Here is a 27299-nt window from a genome sequence, read left to right on the forward strand (position 1 = left end):
TCTTGTTTAGAAACTGACTGCAGTAGTGATGTAAAAGTTATTGCAGAGTAGAAAATATCTGATTGATATATTCCTCGCTGTGAGAGGAAAACATTTACCGATTCTATGTCTCGGTGATGTGTTATATTCATGTAATATGCTGCTATATCTACGGTGCTCTAACGTTAACTAAGTATCCACTGAGTAATAATAATAAAGCCTTAAGTGTATCTGTGGTAAGAAGAGAAGTAAGTGACCCTTTTTTGCAAATACAAATCAACATAGTGAGATAGATGATAGGATATACAATTGATTTCTGAGATGATGGGGTGCCCTGCAGATTAGATTATGTCTTGTAAAGTTTGACTACATGGCTAAAAAAAATGGAAATGTAGTGCTTAATATAAGATGTTTGGCCCCACTGAAGTCTGAAAAGTATTGGCCAAAATTTGTCACAGGAGACTGTATAAATTGTTTGGACAAGATTGTAAACTAGCTTCAGTTTCAGAATTGGTCTCTACAGAAATTTTATTCAGATTTTATGTGTTTGAGGCATTGCATGTTTTTAATTCGAGCTTTCTGATTAATCTGTTAAACTCCATTAGCTATTAGTTTGTTTTATTTCTAGGGTAAAGGACTTCTGAGGAGGTTTATCTATTTTCTCAAAATGGTGTGAAAAAAAGTTGAAAATCACATCACAATCAAAATCACAGCTTTTTGACACACCAGAATTAATTATGCCTTTGGGGAAAGCTGATTTAAATTTCATACCTGGTCCTCTAGGGGCTAAATGTTCCATCAGATATATCATAAGAAATGTTGTGTCAAGAAGATTTTGCATCTCACACTTCCAATTGTCCTTTAACTCTTAAAAGATTGTAATGATATCTCTAGCCTGGTCTCGTGTGTTTTGTTGGCTCATTACAGGTTCATCACTTAGTGTGTAACGAGAAGGAATATACTGTATTTTTTTTAATCAGGTTCTTCCTGCTTACCTATGGCAATTGTCCTTATACATTATACACCACTAAGCCATAACATTTTCACTAACTGCTAAATATCGTGTAGGTTTCCCTCGTGTCATTAAAACATCTCTGACCCATCCAGACATGGACTCCACAAGACTTATGAAGGTGCCCTGTGGTATCTGGCACCAAAATGTTAGCAGCAGATCCTATTAGTTGCGAGGTGGGTTCTCTATGAATTGGACTTGTTTTTCAAGTACATCCCACAAATGCTTGATCGGATTGAAATCTGGGGAATTTTGAGGCCAATTTAACTCCTTGAATGCTGTGTCATATTCATCGAACCATTCCTGAACAAATTTTACAGGATGCATTATTCTGCTGAAAGAGGCCACTGCCATTAGCAAAAACTGTTGACATGAAGGGGTGTACTTGGTCTGCAACAATTTTTAGTTAGGTAGTCCAACTTAAAGTAACATCCACAAGAATGCCAGGGCCTAATGTTTCCAAGCAGAATATTTCCTAGATCATCACACTGCATCCGCCAGCTTTCCTTCTTTCCATAGGGAATTCTGGTGCCATCTCTTCCCCAGGAAAGCAACGCACATGCACCTGACCATCCACATGATGTAAAAGAAAATGGAATTTATCAGACCAGGCCACTTTATTTCATTGCTCTTTGGTCCAGTGCTGATGCTTAGATGTCCATTGTAGGGTCTGGACGGGTCAGTATGGGCATTCTGACCAGTCTGTGGCTATGTAGCCCCATTCGCAGTAAACAGCAATGCAATGTGTGTTCTGACACCTTTATTTTTTTTTTATCATAGCCAGCATTAACTTTTAAGCAATTTGTGCTAAAGTAACTCTTTTGTGGAGTCATACAATATGGAATAGCCTTCTCTCTCTTCATCAGTCAGCCTTTGGCGCCCATGACCTTGTTGCCGGTAATTGCATAGCGGGAACACCCCACAAGACCTGCTGTTTTGTAGATATTCCGAACCAGCCATCTAGACATTACAATTTTTTCCTTGTCAAAGTCGATCAGATGCTTGTGCCTTCCCTTTTCTGCTTCCAACACATCAATCAACTGTTCACTTGCTTCCTTATAAATCCAACCGCTTCAGAGCTGCCATTGTAATAAGATAATCCATGTTATTCACTTCACCTGTCAATGGTTTTAATGTTATGGCTGACAGGTGTATATGAATATAAAGAATAATGATTATCTATTTAGTCAACAGGTATGTGTTTAGTCAACTCTGAATGTAATTTTACAGTTTGCTGTATCTATACAAAAAAAGGAGACACATGAAGCTGGAAATAGTTTTGGGATGCTTTGCTACCTCAGGGCCGGGACACCTTGCGGTCATTGAGGGAACAATGAATTCAAAGATATGTCAAAACATTTTACAGGAGAATGTTAGCAGCTGTGCATGACCTTAAGCTTGAGAGATGCAACAAGACCATAAACCAAAGCACACAAGTAAATTAACTAAAGAAAAAATAAGATTTGTGTTTGGAATGGCCATGTCAGAGCCCTGACTTAACCCTATCGAGATGCTGTGGCATGACCTGAAGAGGGCTGTAAACGCAAGGCAGAAATATTGATAGACTAAAACACGTTTGCAGAGAGGAATGGTCCAAAATTCCTTCTCAATGTTATGTAAATCTTATTTGTAGCTACAGGAAACGTTTAGTGGGGTGATTGCTGCTAAAGGAGGATTTACAGTTTATTAAATTCAAGGGTTCACTTACTTTTTCTCCCTGCACTGTGGGCGTTTACTCAATGTGCTCAATGAAAGACATGTACAGTACAACTGTTTGTGTGTTGTTAGTTTTGTTAGATTGTGTTTGTCTATAATTGTAACTGATAAACCACATTTTATTAGTAATCAATGCAGAGATCCAGGTAATTTCATAAGGTTCAATCACTTTTACTTGCAACTGTACAGTAGCTGTTGGCACATATCACTGCACAGTGCACAGTGCAAAAACTCTACATCTCAAAATGCAAATAACCAGAGCAAGCTCTGTACTGATGCTGATAAACTGTAACTATTAAGCACTAAGATTAGTAAAGTGCACTGTTTTCAGTGTTGCACAACTACAGTATTTATTTATATTATATTCCAATGTAAAGTGGTCTTCAAAAGTGCACATATACTTTAAAGGGGTTATCCGGGGACAAAAAATTGTTAACCATTAATATTATTAAAGGAAAACATCTCACTTACTAATATAGTTTAATTTTCAATTCCACTCTGAACTCCTGTCACGTGGTGCCGGAATTCCTGTAGTTTTCTCTCAAGTGATGATGCACCGACACAGACCCATGTGACAGAGGGCTTGTTCCCACTTCAATTTGGTGTCGGTGTGTCACGAATCACGTCTCCTTCTGCTCCATTTCTAAGGCAGCCCTTTTCCTAGACTTGTCGCTCTCGGAAAGGAAGCGTCAGAGCGCATGCACCGGCTTACTTCCTTGCAATGCACATGCTCCAGACCTTCCCAGGGATTCTGGGATTTGTCGTTTTTGAGCACACGCTGAAAAATGAAATCCCACCCAAGAAGCAGAAGTAGAAGACTGTGTGTGCGGCGATATCGTGGTATTGCAAGTACCCCAAAAATAAAGTTTAATGTCTGGTAATGATACAAAACAATGAGTAAAGATTTTAAAAAGTGTTTTGGGGATTTTATTTTTGGCCCACCAGATAACCCCTTTAATAATACAAGGAAAAGGGGGAGGGGCATATTCACTATGTTAGCCTATACAGCATATGGACTGTTATGCTTACATTCTATAAGTAAATGAAGTAGTTTTGGAAATGTATTTATTCTCTGTATCAAGTATGCTATATAAATTTACTGGTTGATTTGTGGAAGAATATGATAACTATTTATTTATACTCCATTTAAACTATTTTTGTTAAATTTGGTATTGAATCAAAAGATAGATATTAGAATGAAATATCTGAATTTCTGCTTAGTATTTATAAAGGTGTGACCACATCAGCATCGGGCTTCCTTTCATGGGTTCCGTTCAACCGTTCCGTCCGGGTAACCGATGAATGGAAAGCCAAATGGAAACCGTAGCTTTCGTTTGCATTACCATTGATTTCAATGGTACCCTTCCGCTGCTAATGGTTGTTTGCATTCCGTAAGGTTTCCATTTTTTTTTGCGGAAACAATAGCATAATCGGCTGCACTATTGTTTCCTGCTAAAAAAAGAGGAACCTTGCGGAACGGAAACAAACGGAAACCAATTGTAACGGTAGCATTAGCATTGAATGGTAATGCAAATGGAAGCTTCGGTTTCCATTTGGCTTTCCGTTCATCGGTAACCCAGACGGAACGGTCGAACGGAATTCATGAAACGAAGCCCGACTCTGATGTGAACAGGCCCTTAGACTAAATATATGGGTATTTAATTATTGTCATGATTGATTGACAGATATTTAAGACTAGAAATTTATATAATTGCACTGACTGTAAAAAGGAAACTGTTATAGTAGCAAGAAACGGTTTAAAGAGGCTCTGTCATCAGATTTTGCAACCCCTATCTCCTATTGCAGCAGATCGGCGCTGCAATGGAGATAAGAGTAATTTTTTTTTTTTTAAAACGAGTATTTTTGGCCAAGTTATGGCCATTTTTATATTTATGTAAATGAGGCTTTCTAAAGTACAACTGGGCGTGTTTACAGTAAAAGTACAACTGGACGTGTATTGTGTTTGTTACATCGGGGCGTTTTTACTTCTTTTACTAGCTGGGCGTTGTGTATAGAAGTATCATCCACTTCTCTACACAACGCCCAGCTTCTGGCAGTGCAGACACACAGCGTGTTCTCGAGAGATCACGCTGTGACGTCACTCACTTCCTGCCCCAGGTCCTGCATCGTGTCAGACGAGCGAGGACACATCGGCACCAGAGGCTACATTTGATTCTGCAGCAGCATCGGCGTTTGCAGGTAAGTCGATGTAGCTACTTACCTGCAAACGCTGATGCTGCTGCAGAATCAACTGTAGCCTCTGGTGCCGATGTGTCCTCGCTCGTCCGACACGATGCAAGACCTGGGGCAGGAAGTGAGTGACGTCACAGCGTGATCTCTCGAGAACACGCTGTGTGTCTGCACTGCCAGAAGCTGGGCGTTGTGTAGAGAAGTGGATGATACTTCTATACACAACGCCCAGCTAGTAAAAGAAGTAAAAACGCCCCGATGTAACGAACATAATACACGCCCAGTTGTACTTTTACTGTAAACACGCCCAGTTGTACTTTAGAAAGCCTCATTTACATAAATATAAAAATGGTCATAACTCGGCCAAAAATGCTCGTTTTTAAAAAAAAAAAAACGTTACTCTTATCTCCATTGCAGCGCCGATCTGCTGCAATAGGAGATAGGGGTTGCAAAATCTGATGACAGAGCCTCTTTAACATGCATGTGTTTAGAATAAAGTGTTTTCCTATTCAGCATCGTAGATAATGTTTTTTTCTGATTGCGAGAACAGCTGCTGTATAAATAATTTCAAATACACTGTTATTTAGACTATGACAATTTCATTCGTAATGACAAAGTAATTGTCCCAGACAATTAGCAAGCTTAATGAGCATAAAGTACTGTTTATCATCCATTTTTGTTTCTATTGTAACATGTTTTCACAAATTTTTTGAAAATAACACAGTTTAAAATATATTAAATAATGTATTTTTCCCCACATTTTAGAATACCACCACATTCCCACTTTGGATGAAAGTAACTGGGTCATTGGGAACATTGATCAGATTGGTTACTTTAGAGTTAACTATGATGTCAAGAACTGGAGATTACTGATTGACCAGCTAATGAGGAACTGTGAGGTACTGTAAGTTCTTATTAAGTTTCTTTTGCAGGGTTTTGTTTTGATCTAAGACTCCCTACCGTCATTATAATCCTAAATGGTTCCATTTTTCTCATAGGTCATTTCTGTCAGTAATCGCGCAGGACTGATCGATGATGCTTTCAATCTGGCGAGGTATGTTTCCTTGCAGATGTCCAACTTAATGAGCAATCTTGTCAACCATTGTTATAAGGCTTCAGTGGAGAATGCGCCACTTTTCCTTTCAATTTATGTGGATGGGTTTCACACTTGAAAAGGCATGATTTTTCTCCTGGCTTCCCATGCATAACACTTCTTTTGTTTCTTTCCTACACGATCCTTCCCAGTCTGAAGCACTCACTACATTACTGATCAATAGCTGCTTCAGGGTATTTCCGTAGTAGCAAAGGCTTGATCAATTTCTTAACAGGTTTGTGCTGAAGATTAATGATCCGCTATTTTTTTTTTCCTTAGCTAATGAACTGATTTTAAAATGAACAGGATGCCATATTACATTTTTCAAAGGAAACACCTTCATGCTTCAATTACATTGTTTTGTTTTTACAATGCACGCAGCTACTGAAGACTGATTATTTTGATCACCAAAAAAATGATTTCAGTATTATCTTCTATATTTAGTTCAGGCATGTGGATATATGTGGTAAAAGTATGGTTTCTTTTCTTACTGAGCTTAGAAAATTTATCTAAAACTGATAATATATTAAAGATATTTTTCATGCTACTCTTTCCATGTAACGGGTTTTTAGATATCTATATCTCATAAATATATTACAACGCTTTCTGCTATTCATAGCATGTTCCTCCCAGATACCACCAAAGAAATGTAACGTACTCTATGTCCAGCAATGGATTGCCCATGGCTCTGATTAAATGCCTAAAAAAACAGTAAATTATATGCTTAGCTGCACTAGTAGTGACCATAAATAATACTATAATTACAATATGTTAAACATAGGTTTGTTGTTTACGCAATAAATATTAATTCACTATATAGCAACAATAAGTTGGATCAGACTAGTGATGAAGTTTATTGAGTGCAGCGATCTTCTACATTTCTAGATACATTTGAAAATGCAATTTCCCAGAATTATCAAAACCTCCCAGTTGCTGTTTTTCAAAAAATTGCGCACCTCAAAGAGGTTGCATTAGATTAGAAAAAGGGTCTGTTTGTTTTCTAAAAATAGTGCCAATCTTGTCTATGGTATGTGTCTAGTATTGTAGACCCTTTTTCTAATCTCATAGCACCCCTTTAAGTTAAGTATATATCATATATCCAAAGGCAAACTCGACTGTAAACAAATACACAAATGTAGATTAACAATTTTTAAATGCATTTGTCTTAATGCAGTTGCAACGTTACATTTATTTTCCATATTTGCAAATACAAGTAGCACAAGTCTTTCTAATGGTTTCTAAGGCTAAGCTATAACATACACCCCCCATTTACAAGGAATACTATTGTAGATATATTTTCAATAATGGGACACTTTATTACTTTGATAAGCTACATTTAAAATGCATTTCATACAAACAGCATATCACATAATACAGTTCGAATTTTGCTGAAAAATCAGACAGAGAAAATATAGATGTTGGAGTATTTATTTTAAAATGTTTAACTAAAAATACTCATATTGTAATAGTAGTGTATCTTTTATCTTCATTAATACAAGTAAATATTGTACTTAATATTAACAACCAATAATTCACCTTTTCTAAGTACAATTAAGAATTTTCATGAATCCATTAACAAATTTTGAATATTAAAAGTAAATTGTGTTATTTGTAATGTACTGTTTTCTTTACTGATTAAATAGACTAGCTAAGACATGAGACATTCCGAACATAGTCTTGGTTAAAGGCCCTATTACACTGGTTGATTTTGGCAGGTCCAGTGAGCGCCGATCAACGAGACAGCTCATAGATCGGAGCTCATTTGCTCCTGTTACAAGGAGCTATGTATACTCCGATCGCTCGTCCCCATACATTATTATCATGTCGGCAGCGCGCCTCTCCGTTTACACAGGGAGATGTGCTACCGACAACGATATTTTACTTTTTCAAAACTATATGATCAGCAGATGAACAAGCGTTGGCTCGTCATCTGCTGATCGCTGACCTGTTTACACAGGGTAATAATCCGCAATGAGCGTTCTATGAACGATTGTTTGCCCGATAATCGCCCAGTGTAAAACACCCCAAAGACTTAGTAGAATTTGTAAAACAAATTGAAAAGACAATTGGATAGCTTTCTTGACATAACATTAGTTATCCAAACTAGGTTGCTTGCTTGAGATGGTTAGTTAATCCTGGGATTTATGTTTCAAGTCAGGGAGGAAAGGGGATTTCCCGGGAAGTAAAAAAAAAAAGATTTGAATCCATTTGCAAGCTGTTTTTCTCCTTCCTTGCATGTTGGAGTTGTTAATTTTCAGTTTTTTCACTATATAGTCAGTTCCCATTTCCATTACCGGAGTGCAAATCAGCTATTCTTCCTGTAATGAGGCGGCAATGATCTGAGCGCATGCCACACTAAACTACAATTCCCATTAAACTTTGCAGAATATCATCTGTCTTACCCCCTCCCAGCCTCACTCTTTATATATCCGCCCCTTCTCCCTCACAGCCTCATTTTTGGTCTCCCCACCGTGTAAAACTTACGTGGACTCTTCCTGCCTCCCTTCTACACTAAATACATCTCTCCCTATCCCGTATACCATTCATGCCCTCTCCCGCCTCCTTCTCATCAGTCTCAGTATTGGTGCCCTAAAACTCCCTCCAATAGTGTAGAGAAGGGTTATTACACGACACAGCGAAGGCAGGCAGCGTAATGCGAAGGCAGGAAAGTGCAGTGGAGGGGCAGACGCAGCAAGACGGATAGGCTTGCATCACCAGAAGGAATGCAATCCAAGCAAACTAGAATGATGACTGTTGTGACATGAATTTGAATAACAATAGCATTAAGAAGATATGTAACTTTGGATGTACTATCACTTGTCAAATAATTTAGATTGTAATAGGCACTGAAAATCTGTTTAAGGACAAATATTAACAAACTAAAATGGGTTTGCGTCTGCCATCCACTGGATCCATACTACATGATGATAGGTTTAACTTGATAAATGCTTGTCTTTTTCAAACTCTTCAATGTAACTATGTAAAAAGTAGGCTAATTTTTTTTTCCTTTTTTATGTGGTACCATGTGAAATGTCATTAGTTAATAATGGCGTGTAAATACATACGTATCTCGTGCAGGTTTATTTCATTTTACCATTACTATAGTGCACGTAGTTAAATTGTACTGATGGATATTATAAATTTAAATATTTCTTCATACAATTCTGTTGATCATGCTTTTATAAGATATTTGTCACTTTAAGCAACTAAAATGACTTTGAGACTAAATGACAGGACAAACCAGAATTACAATATAGAATAAATGTCCTGGTAAAAATAATCCTTTAACGGCGATAATTAAGCCTGAAATATTTTTATTGGTGTTGCTGGCATATAAGAACAGTAATTACGCTTCTTGCAAATGATTGTGGGGTTTTTCTGTATCTACATTTTTCTTTTCTTTTCAATGGACTCTATCCATTAATTAGGCAACTGTATTGTTTATAATATATTGTGGACATGTACAGTTCCCTGCAGTTCCTATTATGTTAGGGAATAATTCTGCGTTCTCTCTGAAGTTTGTTCTTCTGAACCCTTGTACCCAAACAACACCTCTGTGTATTACACAAACCACAGCAAGCTTCATTAAATATTATCAAAGTAATGTATATTTATTAATCAGTGGCATATTTTTTCATTGTGATCATCACTGTAGAGCAAAGTTACAAAAGGGCATATTCTAGAAAGTAGTGACCTACTAAATTGTCTCAGCTACGACAGTGGAGTTATCCAACTTTTTGCAGTTAATCATTTTGAACAGAAAAATATTTAAATAAAATATGCTGTTGGGCAGGTAAATATGATCATTTTCAATGTACAGGACCCTACAAAGTCATGGACTGTTTATACACAACAATGACATGAATTGTACATATATGACAAAAAAAATAAACCTGAATATTGGGAACAGAAACTAAATAAAATAAACCAATGAAATAAATAAACCAATGAAAGCAACTGACTAACATTTATAGCTCAATATCATACTATAATGTGCAACCTTCTTTGGTCTGAGTGTCACATTGTCAGATTGTACCACTCCCAAGGGCTTCAATACCACTTAAAGGGGTAATCCCATCTGAGACACATCGACAGTATATACAATAAATGTATCATAAGTAGGAGTTTATTTTCAGGCTATAATTTTTTTTTCTTTTGGCGTTGAGTAGGGTTGAAGTTCTCTCTCAATAAATGTATATGGCCTCATCACTTATTGGGAGAATTGGGATCCCCAGCACCATCGTTCAGCACTACAGAGAAGAAGAAAGTGGGCCACGTATAAGCACAGCTATCTCCACTGTAGTTTATGGGAGTTACTACCATAAACTACACCTCATCTCTTTCCTTCTGGTGTGCTGAACAGAGAGGAGTCCTCAAATATGGGGGTACCAGAGATGGCTAAGGGCCACAAACAACAGCATTGCAGACCACGTGTGGCCTCGGGGCTTCAGGTTGTGCACGCTGTTTTGGGTGAATAAAGCATAAACCAACTTCTGAGGATCCTTGATATTTATCTTTTCTATCTACTGTTTAATACAATATACACTTAAATACTATATACACTAATATAGTATAATATAGTACAAATATATATTTTCCTTTACCTACACTTCAGTAAAATACCTGCTACTATTTTTGGAAATTGTGCTTACACTTTTAGTTAATATGCAAATGTGTTGAGAAATATTACAAAATAGATAAATAAAGTTAAGTTAAATTATTTGTCTACTGTTGTATACATGTGTATACAGTTGTCCATACAGCACAGTCCACGGATATGCTGCATACATAAGCTTCAATAGCAATGTAAATGTAAACACTTCAGTTACCGAATCACACAGAAGCACCTGAAGATATCTGTGGTTATTTTTCAACTGTATTAACTTGTTAGATGTAGTGATTTTTCTCTTTTTAAACCAACTATTCTTTGCAGGTATAAATTGTTTTGGTGGAGATATACTTGAGGAGATTTATCATATAATAAATGGCTTAATCCTAAATAAAGCACCGGTGAAACCTAAACAGTGTATCTCAAAAAGTCTAAGCCAACAACTACCCCATGGCTATGATTAGTAATGATTTTGAACAAACTGTTCAACCCCCATCCTATTACTTTGTGTTGTGACTATTAGTGCCATGCTGCTTCCATTATTAACTGATTCTATTAACTTGATTCATGTTTGAAATCTAGGACAGTGGAAAGTGGGTACATTCTTACTTCATATAGCTTAGCCACATCACTAAAAGCTGTGGGGGCATAGAGGGGGTAAATGCACATATCTAGACAGAAAATAAGGACATATATATGTGGTACTTATGGCATGCCACATACTCCTTATGGTATACAGTATCTATAATCTGTTATTTGGCTGTATGGAAAATTAAATCAGTGATCTTTTTATTTGCTGTGTGAATGTCCTAATTGTATCCATTGCACTCAGGGGCGTAACTAGGAAAGACTGGGCCCCATAGCAAACTTTTGACTGGGGCCCCCCCTCCTATGGGTGTCACACAACCCCCCTTGTAGATAGTGCCTTTTTTACAGCCCCCCTCTGTAGATAACAGCATACAGCCCCCCTGTAGATAACGCCATACAGCCCCCCTGTAGATGACACCATACAGCCCCCCTGTAGAGAACGCCATACAGCCCCCTCTGTAGATAACATCATACAGCCCCCCTGTAGATAACGCCATACAGCCCCCCTGTAAGTAATGCCATACAGAGTCCCCCCTGTAGATAACGCCATACAGCCCCCTCTGTAGATAACATCATACAGCCACCCCTGTATTTAACGCCATACATTTCCCTGTAGATAATGCCATACAGAGTCCCCCCTGTAGATAACACCATACAGCCCCCTTTGTAGATATCTACAGAGGGGGCTGTATGGCGTCATCTACAGGGGGGGCTGTATTGCACCCCATGCAAAGTTATCTTTTGGTGCCCCACCCCATTATAAAAAAATGCCCCATAAAAAAAGTGTAATGCCCTCCACAGTATTATGCCCCTTTAGTGCCCCCACCATACATTATAAAAATATTTAATAATATAATATATTATAGCCCCTTCAAGCACACAGTATTTTGTCCTCTAATAGTGCCCACACAGTATTATACCACCTAAGTGCCATACAAAGTATATTGCCCCCTGTAGTACTCCTAAACAGTATAATGTCCGCTTAGTGGTGCCCACACAGTATAATGCCCCCCTCCCCTGGCTGCCACACACAGCCCCCCCCCTTGTAAATAGTGCCCCCCTGTAGATTGTGCCATAAAGCCTTCCTGTAGCCAGTGCCATAATCCCCCACCTTCTCCTTGTAGATCGTGCCATCAGTCCCCCACCTCCCCCTTCTAGACAGTGCCCCCTAACAACAACAAATTGTGCTGACCTAGGCCCCGTTCCCACAACGAACTGATCTAATCCACGACGAGATACTTGCATAGGCCGGCGTGATCCTATAACGTAGTACAGAGTTTCCCAACCTTTTTGGACTCGAGGCACCACTGGAAAAATTTAATTTCCTCAGGGCACCCCTACCAAAACTTGTTTAGAGAAAGACAGAAAATGGCTAAAAACAAGCACTACATGCGTAGGGTATGTTCACACAGCGTTTTTCGTAAGGCAAAAAAAATCTTCCTCAAAATTCCTTCAGGAATTTTGAAGCAGATTTTGAATTGACAGCGTTGTTTGATCTTTTTTGCTGCATTTTTTTAAGGCGTTGAAGCTAATGCAAAAGACGCAGAGAAAAAAGCAATCCAAACGAGCGCCACATGTATTTTCTGCCTCGTAATAATGTCAATTGGAGGTCAGAGGTGGAAACCACTTATTTTGGAAACCAAAGACTATCAGCCCCCACTTACAGTAAAATGACCATCAGCCCCCCACTCACAGTAAAATGACCATCAGCCCGCTACTCACAGTAAAATGGCCATCATCCCACCACTCACAGATTCCACCTGTAGATAGTGTGACACAGCCCCCTGTAGATAGTGCCAGACAGCCCCCTGTAGGTAGTGCCACACAACCCCTTGTAGGATGTGCCACACAGCCCTATGTAGGTAGTGCCACCCAGCACCCTTGTAGGTAGTGCCACACAGTCCCCTGGCAGGCAGTGCCACACATCCCCCTTTTAGGTAGTGCCACAGAGCCCCTTTGTAGGTGGTGCCACACAGCCCACAGCCCCCTTGTAGATAGCACCACCCTTCCTGTAAGTAGCGCCACTGTAGTACCCCGAAGGAGCGGAATTCCCCTGTGGCCGGGGGATTCCGCCCCTGGAGCACTACTTGATGTCTCTGTCCATATATGGACAGTGACATCAATGGCAAATCCTAAAGCGGAATCCCCGTCCACAGCGTAGCCGACTCCAGGAGAAGTTCCTGTCGTCTGTGTCCATTTATGGACAGTGACATCGAGGGCTTCCCCTGGAGTGGAATCTCCGGTCACAAAGTGGATGGGGATTCTGCTTCAGGAGTTGCCCCTGATGTCACTGTCCATATATGCAACTGCAGAAAATGGGAGGATTTTATATATATATATATATAAGTTTGGGGTCACCCAGACAATTTTGTGTTTTCCATGAAAACTCACACTTATATTTATCAACTGAGTTGCAAAGTGACTGGAAAATATAGTCAAGACATTGACAAGGTTAGAAATAATGATTTTGATTTCAAATAATAATTTTCTCCTTCAAACTTTGCTTTCGTCAAAGAATTTGCAGCAATTACAGCATTGCAGACCTTTGTCATTCTAGCTGTTAATTTGCTGAGGTAATAGGGAGAAATTTCACCCCATGCTTCCAGAAGCCCCTCCCACAAGTTGGATTGGCTTGATGGGCACTTCTTGCGTACCATACGGTCAAGCTGCTCCCACAACAGCTCTATGGGGTTGAGATCTGGTGACTGCGCTGGCCACTCCATTACAGATAGAATACCAGCTGTCTGCTTCTTCCCTAAATAGTTCTTGCATAATTTGGAGGTGTGTCATTGTCCTGTTGTAGGATGAAATTGGCTCCAATCAAGCGCTGTCCACAGGGTATGGTATGGCGTTGCAAAATGGAGTGATAGCCTTCCTTATTCAAAATCCCTTTTACCTTGTACAAATCTCCCACTTTACCAGCACCAAAGCAACCCCAGACCATTACATTACCTCCACCATGCTTGACAGATGACAGATGGCGTCAGGCACTCTTCCAGCATCTTTTCCGTTGTTCTGCATCTCACAAATGTTCTTCTGTGTGATCCAAACACCTCAAACTTCGATTCGTCTGTCCATAACACTATTTTCCAATCTTCCTCTGTCCAATGTCTGTGTGCTTTTGCCCTTATTAATCTTTTCCTTTTATTAGTCAGTCTCAGATATGGCTTTTTCTTTGCCACTCTGCCCTGAAGGCCAGCATCCCGGAGTCACCTCTTCACTGTAGACGTTGACACTGGCGTTTTGCGGGTACTATTTAATGAAGCTGCCAGTTGAGGACCTGTGAGGCGTCTATTTCTCAAACTAGAGACTCTAATGTACTTGTCTTGTTGCTCAGCTGGCCTCCCACTTCTCTTTCTACTCTGGTTAGAGCCTGTTTATGCTGTCTTCTGAAGGGAGTAGTACACACCGTTGTAGGAAATCTTCGGTTTCTTGGCAATTTCTCGCATGGAATAGCCTTAATTTCTAAGAACAAGAATAGACTGTCGAGTTTCACATGAAAGCTCTCTTTTTCTAGCCATTTTGAGAGTTTAATCGAACCCACAAATGTAATGCTCCAGATTCTCAACTAGCTCAAAGGAAGGTCAGTTTTATAGCTCCTCTAAACAGCAAAACTGTTTACAGCGGTGCTAACATAATTGCACAAGGGTTTTCAAGTATTTTCTAATCATCCATTAGCCTTCTAACACAGTTAGCAAACACAATGTACTAATAGAACACTGGAGTGATGGTTGCTGGAAATGGGCCTCTATACACCTATGTAGATATTGCATTAAAAACCAGACGTTTGCAGCTAGAATAGTCATTTAGCACATTAACAATGTATAGAGTGTATTTCTGATTAATTTAATGTTATCTTTATTGAAAAAAACTGTGCTTTTCTTGCAAAAATAAGGAAATTTCTAAGTGACCCTAAACTTTTGAACGGTAGTGTATATATATATATATATACAGTGAAGGAAATAAGTATTTGATCCCTTGCTGATTAAGTAAGTTTGCCCACTGTCAAAGACATGAACAGTCTTGAATTTTTAGGCTAGGTTAATTTTACCAGTGAGAGATAGATTATATTTAAAAAAAAAACTAAAAATCGCATAGTCAAAATTATATATACTTATTTGCATTGTGCACAGAGAAATAAGTATTTGATCCCCTACCAACCATTAAGAGTTCAGCCTCCTCCAGACCAGTTACATGCTCCAAATCAACTTGGTGCCTGCATTAAAGACAGCTGTCTTAAATGGTCACCTGTATAAAAGACTCCTGTCCACAGACTCAATTAATCAGTCTGACTCTAACCTCTACAACATGGGCAAGACCAAAGAGCTTTCTAAGGATGTCAGGGACAAGATCATAGACCTGCACAAGGCTGGAATGGGCTACAAAACCATAAGTAAGACGCTGGGTGAGAAGGAGACAACTGTTGGTGCAATAGTAAGAAAATGGAAGACATACAAAATGACTGTCAATCGACATCGATCTGGGGCTCCATGCAAAATCTCACCTCGTGGGGTATCCTTGATCCTGAGGAAGGTGAGAGCTCAGCCGAAAACTACACGGGGGGAACTTGTTAATGATCTCAAGGCAGCTGGGACCACAGTCACCAAGAAAACCATTGGTAACACATTACACCGTAATGGATTAAAATCCTGCAGTGCCCGCAAGGTCCCCCTGCTTAAGAAGGCACATGTACAGGCCCGTCTGAAGTTTGCAAATGAACATCTGGATGATTCTGAGAGTGATTGGGAGAAGGTGCTGTGGTCAGATGAGACTAAAATTGAGCTCTTTGGCATTAACTCAACTCGCCGTGTTTGGAGGAAGAGAGATGCTGCCTATGACCCAAAGAACACCGTCCCCACTGTCAAGCATGGAGGTGGAAACATTATGTTTTGGGGGTGTTTCTCTGCTAAGGGCACAGCACTACTTCACCGCATCAATGGGAGAATGGATGGAGCCATGTACTGTCAAATCCTGAGTGACAACCTCCTTCCCTCCACCAGGACATTAAAAATGGCTTGTGGCTTGGTCTTCCAGCACGACAATGACCCGAAACATACAGCCAAGGCAACAAAGGAGTGGCTCAAAAAGAAGCACATTAAGGTCATGGAGTGGCCTAGCCAGTCTCCAGACCTTAATCCCATCAAAAACTTATGGAGGGAGCTGAAGATCCGAGTTGCCAAGCGACAGCCTCGAAATCTTAATGATTTAGAGATGATCTGCAAAGAGGAGTGGGCCAAAATTCCATCTAACATGTGTGCAAAGCTCATCATCAACTACAAAAAAAGTCTGACTGCTGTGATTGCCAACAAGGGTTTTGCCACCAAGTATTAAGTCTTGTTTGCCAAAGGGATCAAATACTTATTTCTCTTTGCACAATGCAAATAAATATATATAATTTTGACAATGTGATTTTCTTTTCTTTTTTTTTTTATATATATATATATAATCTATCTCTCACTGGTAAAATGAAACTAGCCTAAAAATTCTAGACTGTTCATGTCTTTGACAGTGGGCAAACTTACAAAATCAGCAAGGGATCAAATGCTTATTTCCTTCACTGTATATAAAGGCAAAAAAGGCAGAAGCACTCAAATTCAGGCAAGAAGTCCTTTTGTAAATGGGTGGCAGCAGGTGGTCTCGATCCAAAGACCATACAGATATCCAAAGAATAAATATTGCAGCACTCCAGTAGTCAAGATAAGAAAAAACTGTGATTTATTTATGCCAACACGGCAAGTACAACGTTTCTGTCCAACATTAGGACCTATATATATATATATATATATATATATATATATATATATATATATATATATATATATATACTTATATACTACAGACAGGATATTAAGAGAAAATTATATAGAAGGAGGGCTTGGAGGAATGGTTGAGAGGTTGAAAGTCTAGGTGGGACTGTTCTAAAATCTGTGGGTATTTGGACCCACTGGGCCATAGCGGAATAGCAGCTGGCCAACAGAGTACCAAGTCAATATATAAATAGTCCAAGCACAAGGGTACCTGTAGTGGTTCAGACAGTAGCAATGGCTGGGCACAGATGGGGCCTTGACAGCAGACACCAGTCATGGTGTAACACAGCAGGCGAAACCGGTGGCACAACACGACTCTAACAGGTTTAAGGCACAGGAACAAATAGCACAGGATACAGGGTACAGGTAGCAGGGCACAGGAACAGGATCACACTAAGGGACCATTTGCAAGACTAACATAGGAAAACACAACAACGCTCAGGCAATGAGCAAAGGAGCAGGGCCCTTCTTATAGTCCAGGGTGATCATGGGCTAATTAATGATAATTCCCATGTGTGCGTGCTGGCCTACGGGGCACAGAGGACCGGAGCGGAAGTGAGTGCTGGCGTCTCCTTAGGAGCAAATGCAGGCCAGCGCTTACAGATCCTTGGCCGTGGCCACCGGGGGGTTAATAATCCTGATGGTCCGCGGCCATGGACGCTACAGTGTCTTATTCCCTTTGCATCCTGCAATGGTGTTTTGTAGGGCAAGCCTAGAAAAAAATTCTCCATCAAAAGATTCAGTTTTGCCTCCTATTCTGGGTTGATTTTGTGAATATGAAGATGGAATGCCAAGAAAATCTAAGCTAATTTTTTGGGCATTTGTATATATCTTAGCTGTAAGTTTGGTGACCATATTAGTTGTTTGAACTTTATTAATTTGACAGGTTAACTCACAAGGCAGTATTGTTAACATTTATTGTTTAGTTTTCTAAATGAGGACACTCTCCTTATAAATCTATCCTGTCATGCTAATGACTTGGTCTGTCACACATTTACTGAATTTATGATGGAGATAATTTCGCATCTCAGTGATAATTTTCCCTTGGCAATTATACCACCATTTGGTACTTTGTCCAGAGGGAAAATGAATGCACTAGGATACGTATATCCCTGAGTTCAGCAGCTTGTTTTAAAGAACAAAGCAAGGTCAAAATGCTGCAGAATATATTGAGGCTTAATTCTGTCTCTGTCTGTCTCATTAGCAGCTCATGCGGTTAGAAAATAGAATGGTAAGAGGTCAAGTATTTCTAGAGAAGGCACCTCAGAAGAGATTGTATTTGTAACATTCTTTTATAAATTTGAAGTACTGTGTCTTTTATACTTTGTAGTATCTTTGGGAATATATTACAAGAATATATTTTTTCTGTGGGCTCATATTAATAATTAAGTGAACATGCTGGCATGCAAGAAAGATATGTAACCATGGAATGCCACTATTTCCTAGAATATTTTTTTCTTTGCTGGGTATCATTGTGTGCAGTGAATGATGACTGTGTTACACTGCATAATTAAGGGCCTGTTTTATGCTTCTAGTTTAGTACCTTGTTTAGTATATTTTGCAATATACACTGGGCTGTCCATTATTCAACTAGAGCCGTATCCAGACTATAATAAAATATAGCAGAAGTGCAAAATTAAGTATCTCGAAAAATTTATTTTTCCTTAACTTGGCATAAATAAATCCTAGTCATTAAACATGTTAATATTATCAAACTTGAAGTTATGATCTTTGACCATTTTTACTATATTTTTGAAGATTACTATGATATTAGTAAGAGCAAATATTAGGGCTCAATTCCTTTGTACCACTTACTGTGTTAGCTTATAAAATTTATAAGCAGGTCATGTATGGATTACATTTACATTTGAACTACAGAATATAAACACCAGGAGTTGTACATACTGTGAAATTCAAATGTGTATCCCTTGCAGCAAGTCAAGAAATGCATTTCTGCTGTTGCCTCTGTCAAACAGTATGTAAAATATATTAATCACAGATATAAATATATTCATTGAAAATTTATATTCTTGTGAAGATGACATATTTTTTCTTAAATATGAGAAGTTTTTTTGACAAATATAGGTTAGGATCAGTTGACAAAAGAGAACATTGTTTACAAGTACAATATTCAGTCCGTTTTTACATAAATGCTCCTGCTAACACTATTTAGACAACCAATACCACCATCTCACTATCCTTCAAGGACACACTTTTGTCCTTGGACACCTTTGTTAACTCATTTGTAAGGAATTTGAATTATTACTTGCTATCTTCTCAATCAACCTGAAATAAGTAATTTTGCAACACTTGTTTAAAAATATGTAAACCATTTTGTGTATAGAGATCCTATGCGTACCTATGTGTCTCTATGGTTACAGACTACAAACAAAATCTGTGTGTAGTCTGATCCTTCAGTCATGTATTATTTCCTTTAATCCATCCCCATCCTGTCTGTAGTTTAACAAGAGAGGGGACAGAGGGAGTGGTTAAACACAACTGCAGGATCAGATTACTAGCAGTGTTTGCTTGAAGTCTATAACCATGGAGACACATAGTTGTGCATTGGAGCTGTACACACAATATGGTAGGATATATTTAATGAAGAATAATAAGCAAGTTGCATTTTTTTTTTTTTTTTCATTTTAGATGCATTGGAACAATAAAAATTCACCAGATGCTTACATGGAAAGTGGAACTAGGTCACAGCTTTAGCTAGATTCACCCATAATAAGAAATGGAACAAAATTGCTAGGCCTCCTACTGTAGTAACCATTGTGAACTATTTCAGGAAGCTCTACTTTGTGAGAATTTAGGGCAGGATACGGAGTCACTTATCAACAATTGTTCTGGAGAGATGGCAATGTATGATTTTTGGTCTTTTTTTCTGAAATAAGTTGTTCAAATTTGTAGTCAGTATCTCTATCTGTAACCCTTGTCAATGAGGACTATAATGACACAAATCCTTATCATTGCCAAACTTCTCCATGTTAGACACCGGTACACTTTAACCATTTAACCAATCATTTGAAATGCGATCACCAGCTGGCAATTAAAGACAACCGTATTTTATCATCTACTGAAGAAGGGGATAATAAATAGATTACATGTATTTTTGCTATATTTCAAGCCCATCTTCAGTAATGTTGGGCCACTTATTATTACTGTTATAATTATTATTACTTGGTCCTCTTAATAGCTAGATTAACTGCAATATCCTCACCTGAACCACAATGTCAGAACTGTCAGTTTGTGTCACAAGGAATGTGAGTCTATTAGGCCCTGTTCACACAGAGTTTTGTGGCGCTGATTTTGACGTGGAAACCGCGTCTGAATCAGCGCCAAAAATTGCCACACATTTCATCCCATTGATTTCAATGGGAGTCATAGGCGTCTTTTTCCTGAACGTTTTTTGTCGCGGTTTTTGTCGCGGTTTTTGGAAAAAAAATCTGTTTTTTCCTTTGCCTGTTGAAGAAAGAGGTAAGAAAACGCCTCGAAAACCACCTAAAAACGTGGCAAAAAAACACCACTTAAAAAAAACTGAGCCGATTCTTCAAAGGCAGGATTTTCTATGAAACGGACCCTTATTTCCTCAATGCTCCTCCTTGACCATCATTGCTTTTCAGGCAATGTATTTCACACAGATATCCCCATATTTATTAAAATACCAAGCAATCTTAAAAATGTACTACTAATAATAAGAATAATATAATAAAAAAATATTATGTAAAATAAAATAAAAAACGTTTTTTAACTGTGATCTAGGATAGAAATTTTAAGAGCTTTATTGCCTACCGCAGGGCCCTTGCAGTTACGTTACAACCATCATTGCAAATGCCCCCTTTAATAATATATACAGGGACGTAACTAGGAAAGACTGGGCCCCATAGCAAACTCTTGACCAGGCCCCCCCGGATTCCACAAGCAGCCCCCCTTATAAATAGTGCCCCCTGTAGAATGTGCCATACAGCCCCCCCTGTAGACAGTGCTATATAGCCCCGCCTACAGACAGTGTAACACCCCATTTGTAGATAGCGCCCCCACCTCCCCCTTGTAGACAGTGCCATGCAGCCCCCTGTAGATATCGCCATAAAGCCACCACTGTATATAGCGCTGTACAGCTCCCACTGTATATAGTGCCACACAGCCCCACTCCCTTGTATACAGTGCTCACAGCCCCCCTTAGTAGAAAGTGCAGCACACAGACCCCTGCAGATTGCGCCACACTCAGCCCTCTGTAGATAGAGCCACAGCCCCCCCCCCTTGTAAATAGTGCCATACAGTTCCCCCTTGTGTATAGTGCCACGCAGCTCCCCCTTGTGTATAGTGCCACACAGCCCCCCTTTGTGTATAGTGCCACATAGCCCCCCCCCTTGTGTATAGTGCCAAAAGGCAATGGCGCATCCGAGAAAGTTGTATCAGCCAGGGAGATGTCACTCAAACATAGAAAGGTGGGTTTAGAGGCAGGACTATGTGACTCTTCAGGATAGCGGCACCGCCCCATGACCCTCTAATGAGTAATTAGCATATAAAACTACCTGACAGGTTCCTATTAAATTTACAATGTATTGAGAACAATTCCCACAATTTTGTTATTATAAATATATCCTATATAAACTACAGATCCGGAACAAAGCTCTGACATATATACAGTACCACAACCAAGCTCCGTACATAAATATAGTAGCACAACCAAGATCAGTACATATATACAGCACCAGAACAAAGCTCTGACATATATACAGTACCAGAACCAAGCTCAGTACATAAATAAAGCGCTAGAACCAAGCTCAGTACATAAATACAGCACTAGAACTAACCTCAGTACATATATACAGCACCAGAACAAAGCTCAGTACATATATACAGCATTAGAACCAAGCCCATACATATATACAGCACCAGAACCAACCTCAGTACATAATACAGCTCTACAACCAAGCTCAGCACATATATACAGCACCAGAACCAAACTCATTACATATATACACACACACACACACACACACACACACACACACACACACACACACACACACACACACACACCGTGCCCCCTGTAGATAGTGCCCCCATAGCCCCCTGTAGATAGTGACCCCCCATAGAGCCTCTGTAGATAGTGACCTACATAGAAGCCCCTGTAGATAGTGTCCTACATAGAAGCCCCTGTAGATAGTGCCCATATATGCACTCCAGAGCTGCAAGGAAATACCACTAAGCCACCGTGCTGCCCTACATATAGTTTCCCCTATAGATAGTGCTCCACGTATAGCCCACCTCTGTAGATAGTGTCTCACATATATCTCCCCCTGTATATAGTGTCCCACATATAGCCCACCCCTGTAGACCATGCACTACATATAGCCACCCTGTTGCTAGTGCCCCACAGGTAACCCACCTCTGTAAATACTGTCCCACATATAGCCCACCCCTATAGAAAGTACTCAAAAAAAAATGCTTCCCTATAGATAGTGCTCTACATATAGCCCACCCCTGTATAATGTCTCACATATAGTGCCCCACATATAGACCCCCCCTGTAGATAGTGTCCCACATCCCCACATATAGACCCCCCTGTAGATAGTGGCCCACATATAAAGCCCCCTGTATATAGTGGCCCACATATAGAGCCCCCTGTATATAGTGGCCCACTTATAGAGCCCCCTGTATATAGTGGCCCACATCCCCACATATAGACCCCCCTGTAGATTGTGCCCCACATACAAACCTTCCCTGTAGCTAGTGCCCCACATATAGACCCCCCCCACTGTATATAGTGGCCCACATATAGACCCCCCTGTATATAATGGACTATATAAAGACGACCCGCCCCTGTAGATAGACCCCCCCACTAGAGATAATGCCACTCACATTTTTATGAGAAAAAAATATATAAACTTGACATACTCACATGATCCCGTTCCCACGCTGTTCACTGGCGATGCAGACATGCTCTCTTCTAAGCATGTCTGCTGGAGCTGAACGAGCGCCGTGCAATGACGCTGATTGGCGGGGCAGAATGACTTGCCCAGTCAATCAGCACCTTCCAAGCATGGAAGCGGCGCGATCAGCGTCATTGTAAGGCACTGGATGGTCAGGCATGGAACATGCCCGGCCATTTAGTGCTAATGCATGTATTTGGCTGCCGCTAGCACCGGGGCCCCCTCCGGTGCTAGCGTCACCTACAGGCATGAGAGGGCCTGTGTCGCCCAGCCCATACTTGGAGGCTCGGCGGCGCGGGCCCCCTAGTAGCGGTGCTACCGTTGTAGCAGCCATAACGGATGCTAGCGGCGCCTCCGGGCATATGGGGGCGTGTCGGCTGGAGGCACAGGCCCCCTCAAGCCCCATAGCGGCCTCTACGGCTGCTACCGCAGTAGTTACGCCACTGCATATATATATATATATATATATATACCCCAAATTATACATTATTAGAGTTTATTTGATGAGACTACTATGAAGTTCCCTTCAGATGGGTGTTGTTCGCATTTGAATGCCTGTTGCCAATAGGTGTGTGGTAGATGCTATGAAACACTGTAACAACCAGAATTTTTTTTCACAAAGAAGTTCATTAATAGATATTGCTATCACGCATAAGTGTAGATTTCTAACGTTAATCTGTTTTACCTTAGTCCTAACCGCAGCACAATAATGGGGTATTTCTGCCCTTGTGTACTAGAAGGACTGAGGGAATTTTTAATTTAATCAAATTGAACACTAATTAACTAGAGCTCCATCCCTACAAAAGAACGTCTAGCCGTTCCCACCTTGTGAATATTATAAAGTAGTAGCCTTAATCGGGGTGGGAAGCTTGTGCTGCTGTTAGGATTAAGAAGATTAACCTTACAAATCTATACTTCCCTTACGTCCTGCAGCAGCACAATAATGGTAATTTAGCAGGAAGCATCCCCATAGAGAGAGTCCGCTTGTCTGGTGGAATGCAAAATTGACCACTCAATAGCTGTCTCCTCAGAGAACCAAAATTTCAGCCTATAATGGTTGATAAATATTATGTGCGAGTTCCAAGATGCACAGCAAATATGATCCAGTGGGTTCAGACTTTATTCAGCCCAAGAGCAAGAGATGGTCACTGCTCTAGTAGAGTGGGCGCCAGAAAATTTAGGTCGATCAGAGTTCTAACAATGTAAGCCATTCTACTGGCCTCTACACTCTATCTACCCAGGATAGGAATGGTGGATTTTAAGCATTTGTTTCTTTTAGGACACAATTTATAAATTCTCAAACTTTCTGATCTCTTACTCCAAGTCAAATAGATATCAAGAAAGATCTAGGAATGGAGATTATATTCCTCATGAGAGGGAGACTCGGGCCAGTACACTTGGAGGGAGCTGACCTTAATACAGGTTACAAATGAGGGAACTTTGTGAGTGAAGTTTTGCAGTAGTCTTAGCCAGGTCACTAAGGAATTGTATGTTCGGATCCACTGATGACAAGGCTTGAAGCTTCTCTATTCTCTTGACAGATGTTATAGTCGGGGCGGACATAACACATGTGCAAACCGTGGAGCTGCAAAGAAGCCCATTGCATGTAAGGGACTGAGATAGTGGCTCCCAGTTACTGGTGTATTGTTGAACAGACACAACATAGTGCGCCATGATAAACTATTATAGGGCATGGAGGCCCTTTTGCATGGGGGCTCTCCACCGCATGTGTCTGCTCCTAATTATGACCAGAAATAAATAATCTTTAAGGATAGGTAATTATGTGAGACCTCTTCCAGAGGTTCAGAGGTAGATGAGCATAGACCTCTTTGGACTAGAGCAAAGTCCCATTTTACAACAGGCCTGGGGATGGTTGGTCTCATTCTAGCAGACCATTTCAGGAACCTTTTCACCAAAGGGTTTTTGTGACAAGAATCTTACCCAAAAACGTGTACCTGGACTAGATTTGGACCTTTTATCGGCGCATGCAAAATAATGTCAAGGGTGCGCAGATTATAAAGCAGAGTTGCGCTCGCATTCAGGAGACTACGGGGTCAGGCGTGAACTCGGCTATTACACTGCCTGGCCCCTGTCAATCAATGAAAGAAGGGAGGGAGGGATGGACTGGGGAAAAAGACAGAGCATTTTGGAGCAACAGTGATGCCCTCGCTGCTCCAAAATGCTAATTTGCATATATTGAATAAAGTTATTTTCCCTGCAAAATAACAACCAATGTAAAAAAGGAAAATAACTTTAAATTTAGATGAGCCTGTGCTACATTATTCTGTTGTTAGTTTGGAGGGTACATTTTTGGTGACAGACTCCCTTTAACTGCTTGCGGACCATCCAGCGTCTTTAGACATTGTGCTGTTCAACATACTGTATATTTCTGCAGAGTCGTTTCTTAATGTCTTCAGAGTCTGCAGCTGCATGGAAATCCTGCAGTAGCAGGAGAATAGAGACGGCTGTCAGAGACAACCATACTCCCCATAAAGAAGGCAGACATATTTATTCAGTCTCTCTGCCTTCTAAGGCCCTGTTCACATAACAGAATTTTTGCGGTAGATCCCGCCGCAAAATTCTGCTTCCAACTAATTTCAATGAGAGTCGGATGCTTCTTTTTCCCGCTAGCTGATTTTTGTTCAGTTATCGGGAAAAACAGGCGCGCCCTGCCTGATCTTTAGGCGGATTTTGGCTGAAACTCCCATTGAAGTCAACGGGAGGAGGAATCTTTCTGCCGATTGAAGGAATAATTCTGCAGTGGATTTTGAGGTTGGACCCACCATCAGGAATTTCAGGGCCCCCTACAGCTAAATTTTCTGGGCCCCCCTACCGTGGCACCGCCTGTTAACGGTACTCCGTCCAGCACCATATCATGGTACCCAGGGCCGCCATCAGGGGGGGTATTATGGGTACTGATGTGAGAGGCCCGGCCAAACCTAATTGAAAGGGGGGCCCGGCAACTGCCGCGACTTGCCTTTGGTAGAAAAAAAAAACAGGCCCCTGCAATGGGGCTTGTTTTTTTCACCAAAAGAATGTCGTGAGCTGCGGGCCCCCCTTTCAATTAGGTTTGGCCGGGCCTCTCACATCAGTACCCATAATACCCCCCTGATGGCGGCCCTGGGTAGCATGGGGGTCGTCATGGGGGCCCGATCGCGCGCACCCGCAAACTCCCGCGCATGCGCACCCGCGAACTGCGCACCGAATTTTGAGGCAGATTTTGACCTGCCCAAACTATCTTGCCGCATTTTTTGCCCGCGGCGATTGAGGACAGCAGACAAAAAACGCAGGGAAAAATGCATTTTCTGCCTCCCATTGATTTCGATGGCAGGTCAGAGGCGGAACCGCGGCAAGAAAGGACGTGCTGCTTTTTCTTTTTTCCGCGACTGGCTCCCATTGATTTCAGATTAAATCAATGGGAGGCGGTTTTGGAAGTTCTTTGGTGCTGATTCTGACGCAGTGTCCGAGTCAATATCAAGGCCCAAAAACTCTGTGAACTGGGCCTTATTGTTAGGGCTTATTCAGATGAACGTGTAATACATCCGTGCAACGTGCGTGATTTTCACGCGCCTCGCACGGACCTATGTTACTCTATGGGGCCGTGCCGACTGTCAGTTATTTTCACGCAGCGTGTGTCCGTGTGTCCGCTGCGTAAAACTCACGACATGTCCTATATTTGTGCATTGTTCACGCATCACGCACCCATTGAAGTCAATGGGTGCGTGAAAATCACGCCCAGCACTTCCGCAGCAGTATAAACTATGAATGAAAACAGAAAAGCACCACGAGCTACAAACATACAAACAGAGTGTCATAATGATGGCGGCTGCGCGAAAATCACGCAGCCACGCATCATACGCTGCTGACATGCGCAAAACGCCACGCAAAAAGCACACGCTCGTGTAAATCCGGCCTTAGGGTAGGAACACACTAGGTATGAACACTGCGGATTTTATGCAACATATTTTATTGTGGAAAATCCGCAGCGTATTACAGTCGCAGCAGAGTGAAAATCACTGACAGTCGGCACGGCCCCATAGAGTAACATAGGTCCGTGCGAGGCGCGTGAAAATCATGCGCGTTGCACGGATGTATTACACGTTCGTCTGAATAAGCCCTAACAATAAGGCCCAGTTCACAGAGTTTTTGGGCCTTGATATTGACTCGGACACTGCGTCAGAATCAGCACCAAAAAACTTCCAAAACCGCCTCCCATTGATTTAATCTGAAATCAATGGGAGCCAGTCGCGGAAAAAATAAAAAGCAGCACGTCCTTTCTTGCCGCGGTTCCGCCTCTGACCTCCCATCGAAATCAATTGGAGGCAGAAAATGCATTTTTCGCTGCGTTTTTTGTCTGCTGTCC

The 27299-nt window shown here is 40.7% G+C and overlaps 1 protein-coding gene across 1 annotated transcript in view; it reads left to right on the top strand.

The window, feature by feature from the left end:
• TRHDE (thyrotropin releasing hormone degrading enzyme) overlaps positions 1–27299 on the top strand; it is a 728548-nt gene that overhangs the window by 580191 nt on the left and 121058 nt on the right. Inside the window, exons 11-12 of the mRNA XM_075856965.1 lie at positions 5663–5796; positions 5896–5951. Of these exons, the coding sequence (XP_075713080.1) occupies positions 5663–5796; positions 5896–5951 (190 nt within the window). The remainder of the gene's footprint in view (positions 1–5662; positions 5797–5895; positions 5952–27299) is intronic.

Source organism: Rhinoderma darwinii, chromosome 3 (assembly GCF_050947455.1).
Source record: "Rhinoderma darwinii isolate aRhiDar2 chromosome 3, aRhiDar2.hap1, whole genome shotgun sequence".
Lineage (NCBI taxonomy): Eukaryota > Metazoa > Chordata > Amphibia > Anura > Rhinodermatidae > Rhinoderma > Rhinoderma darwinii.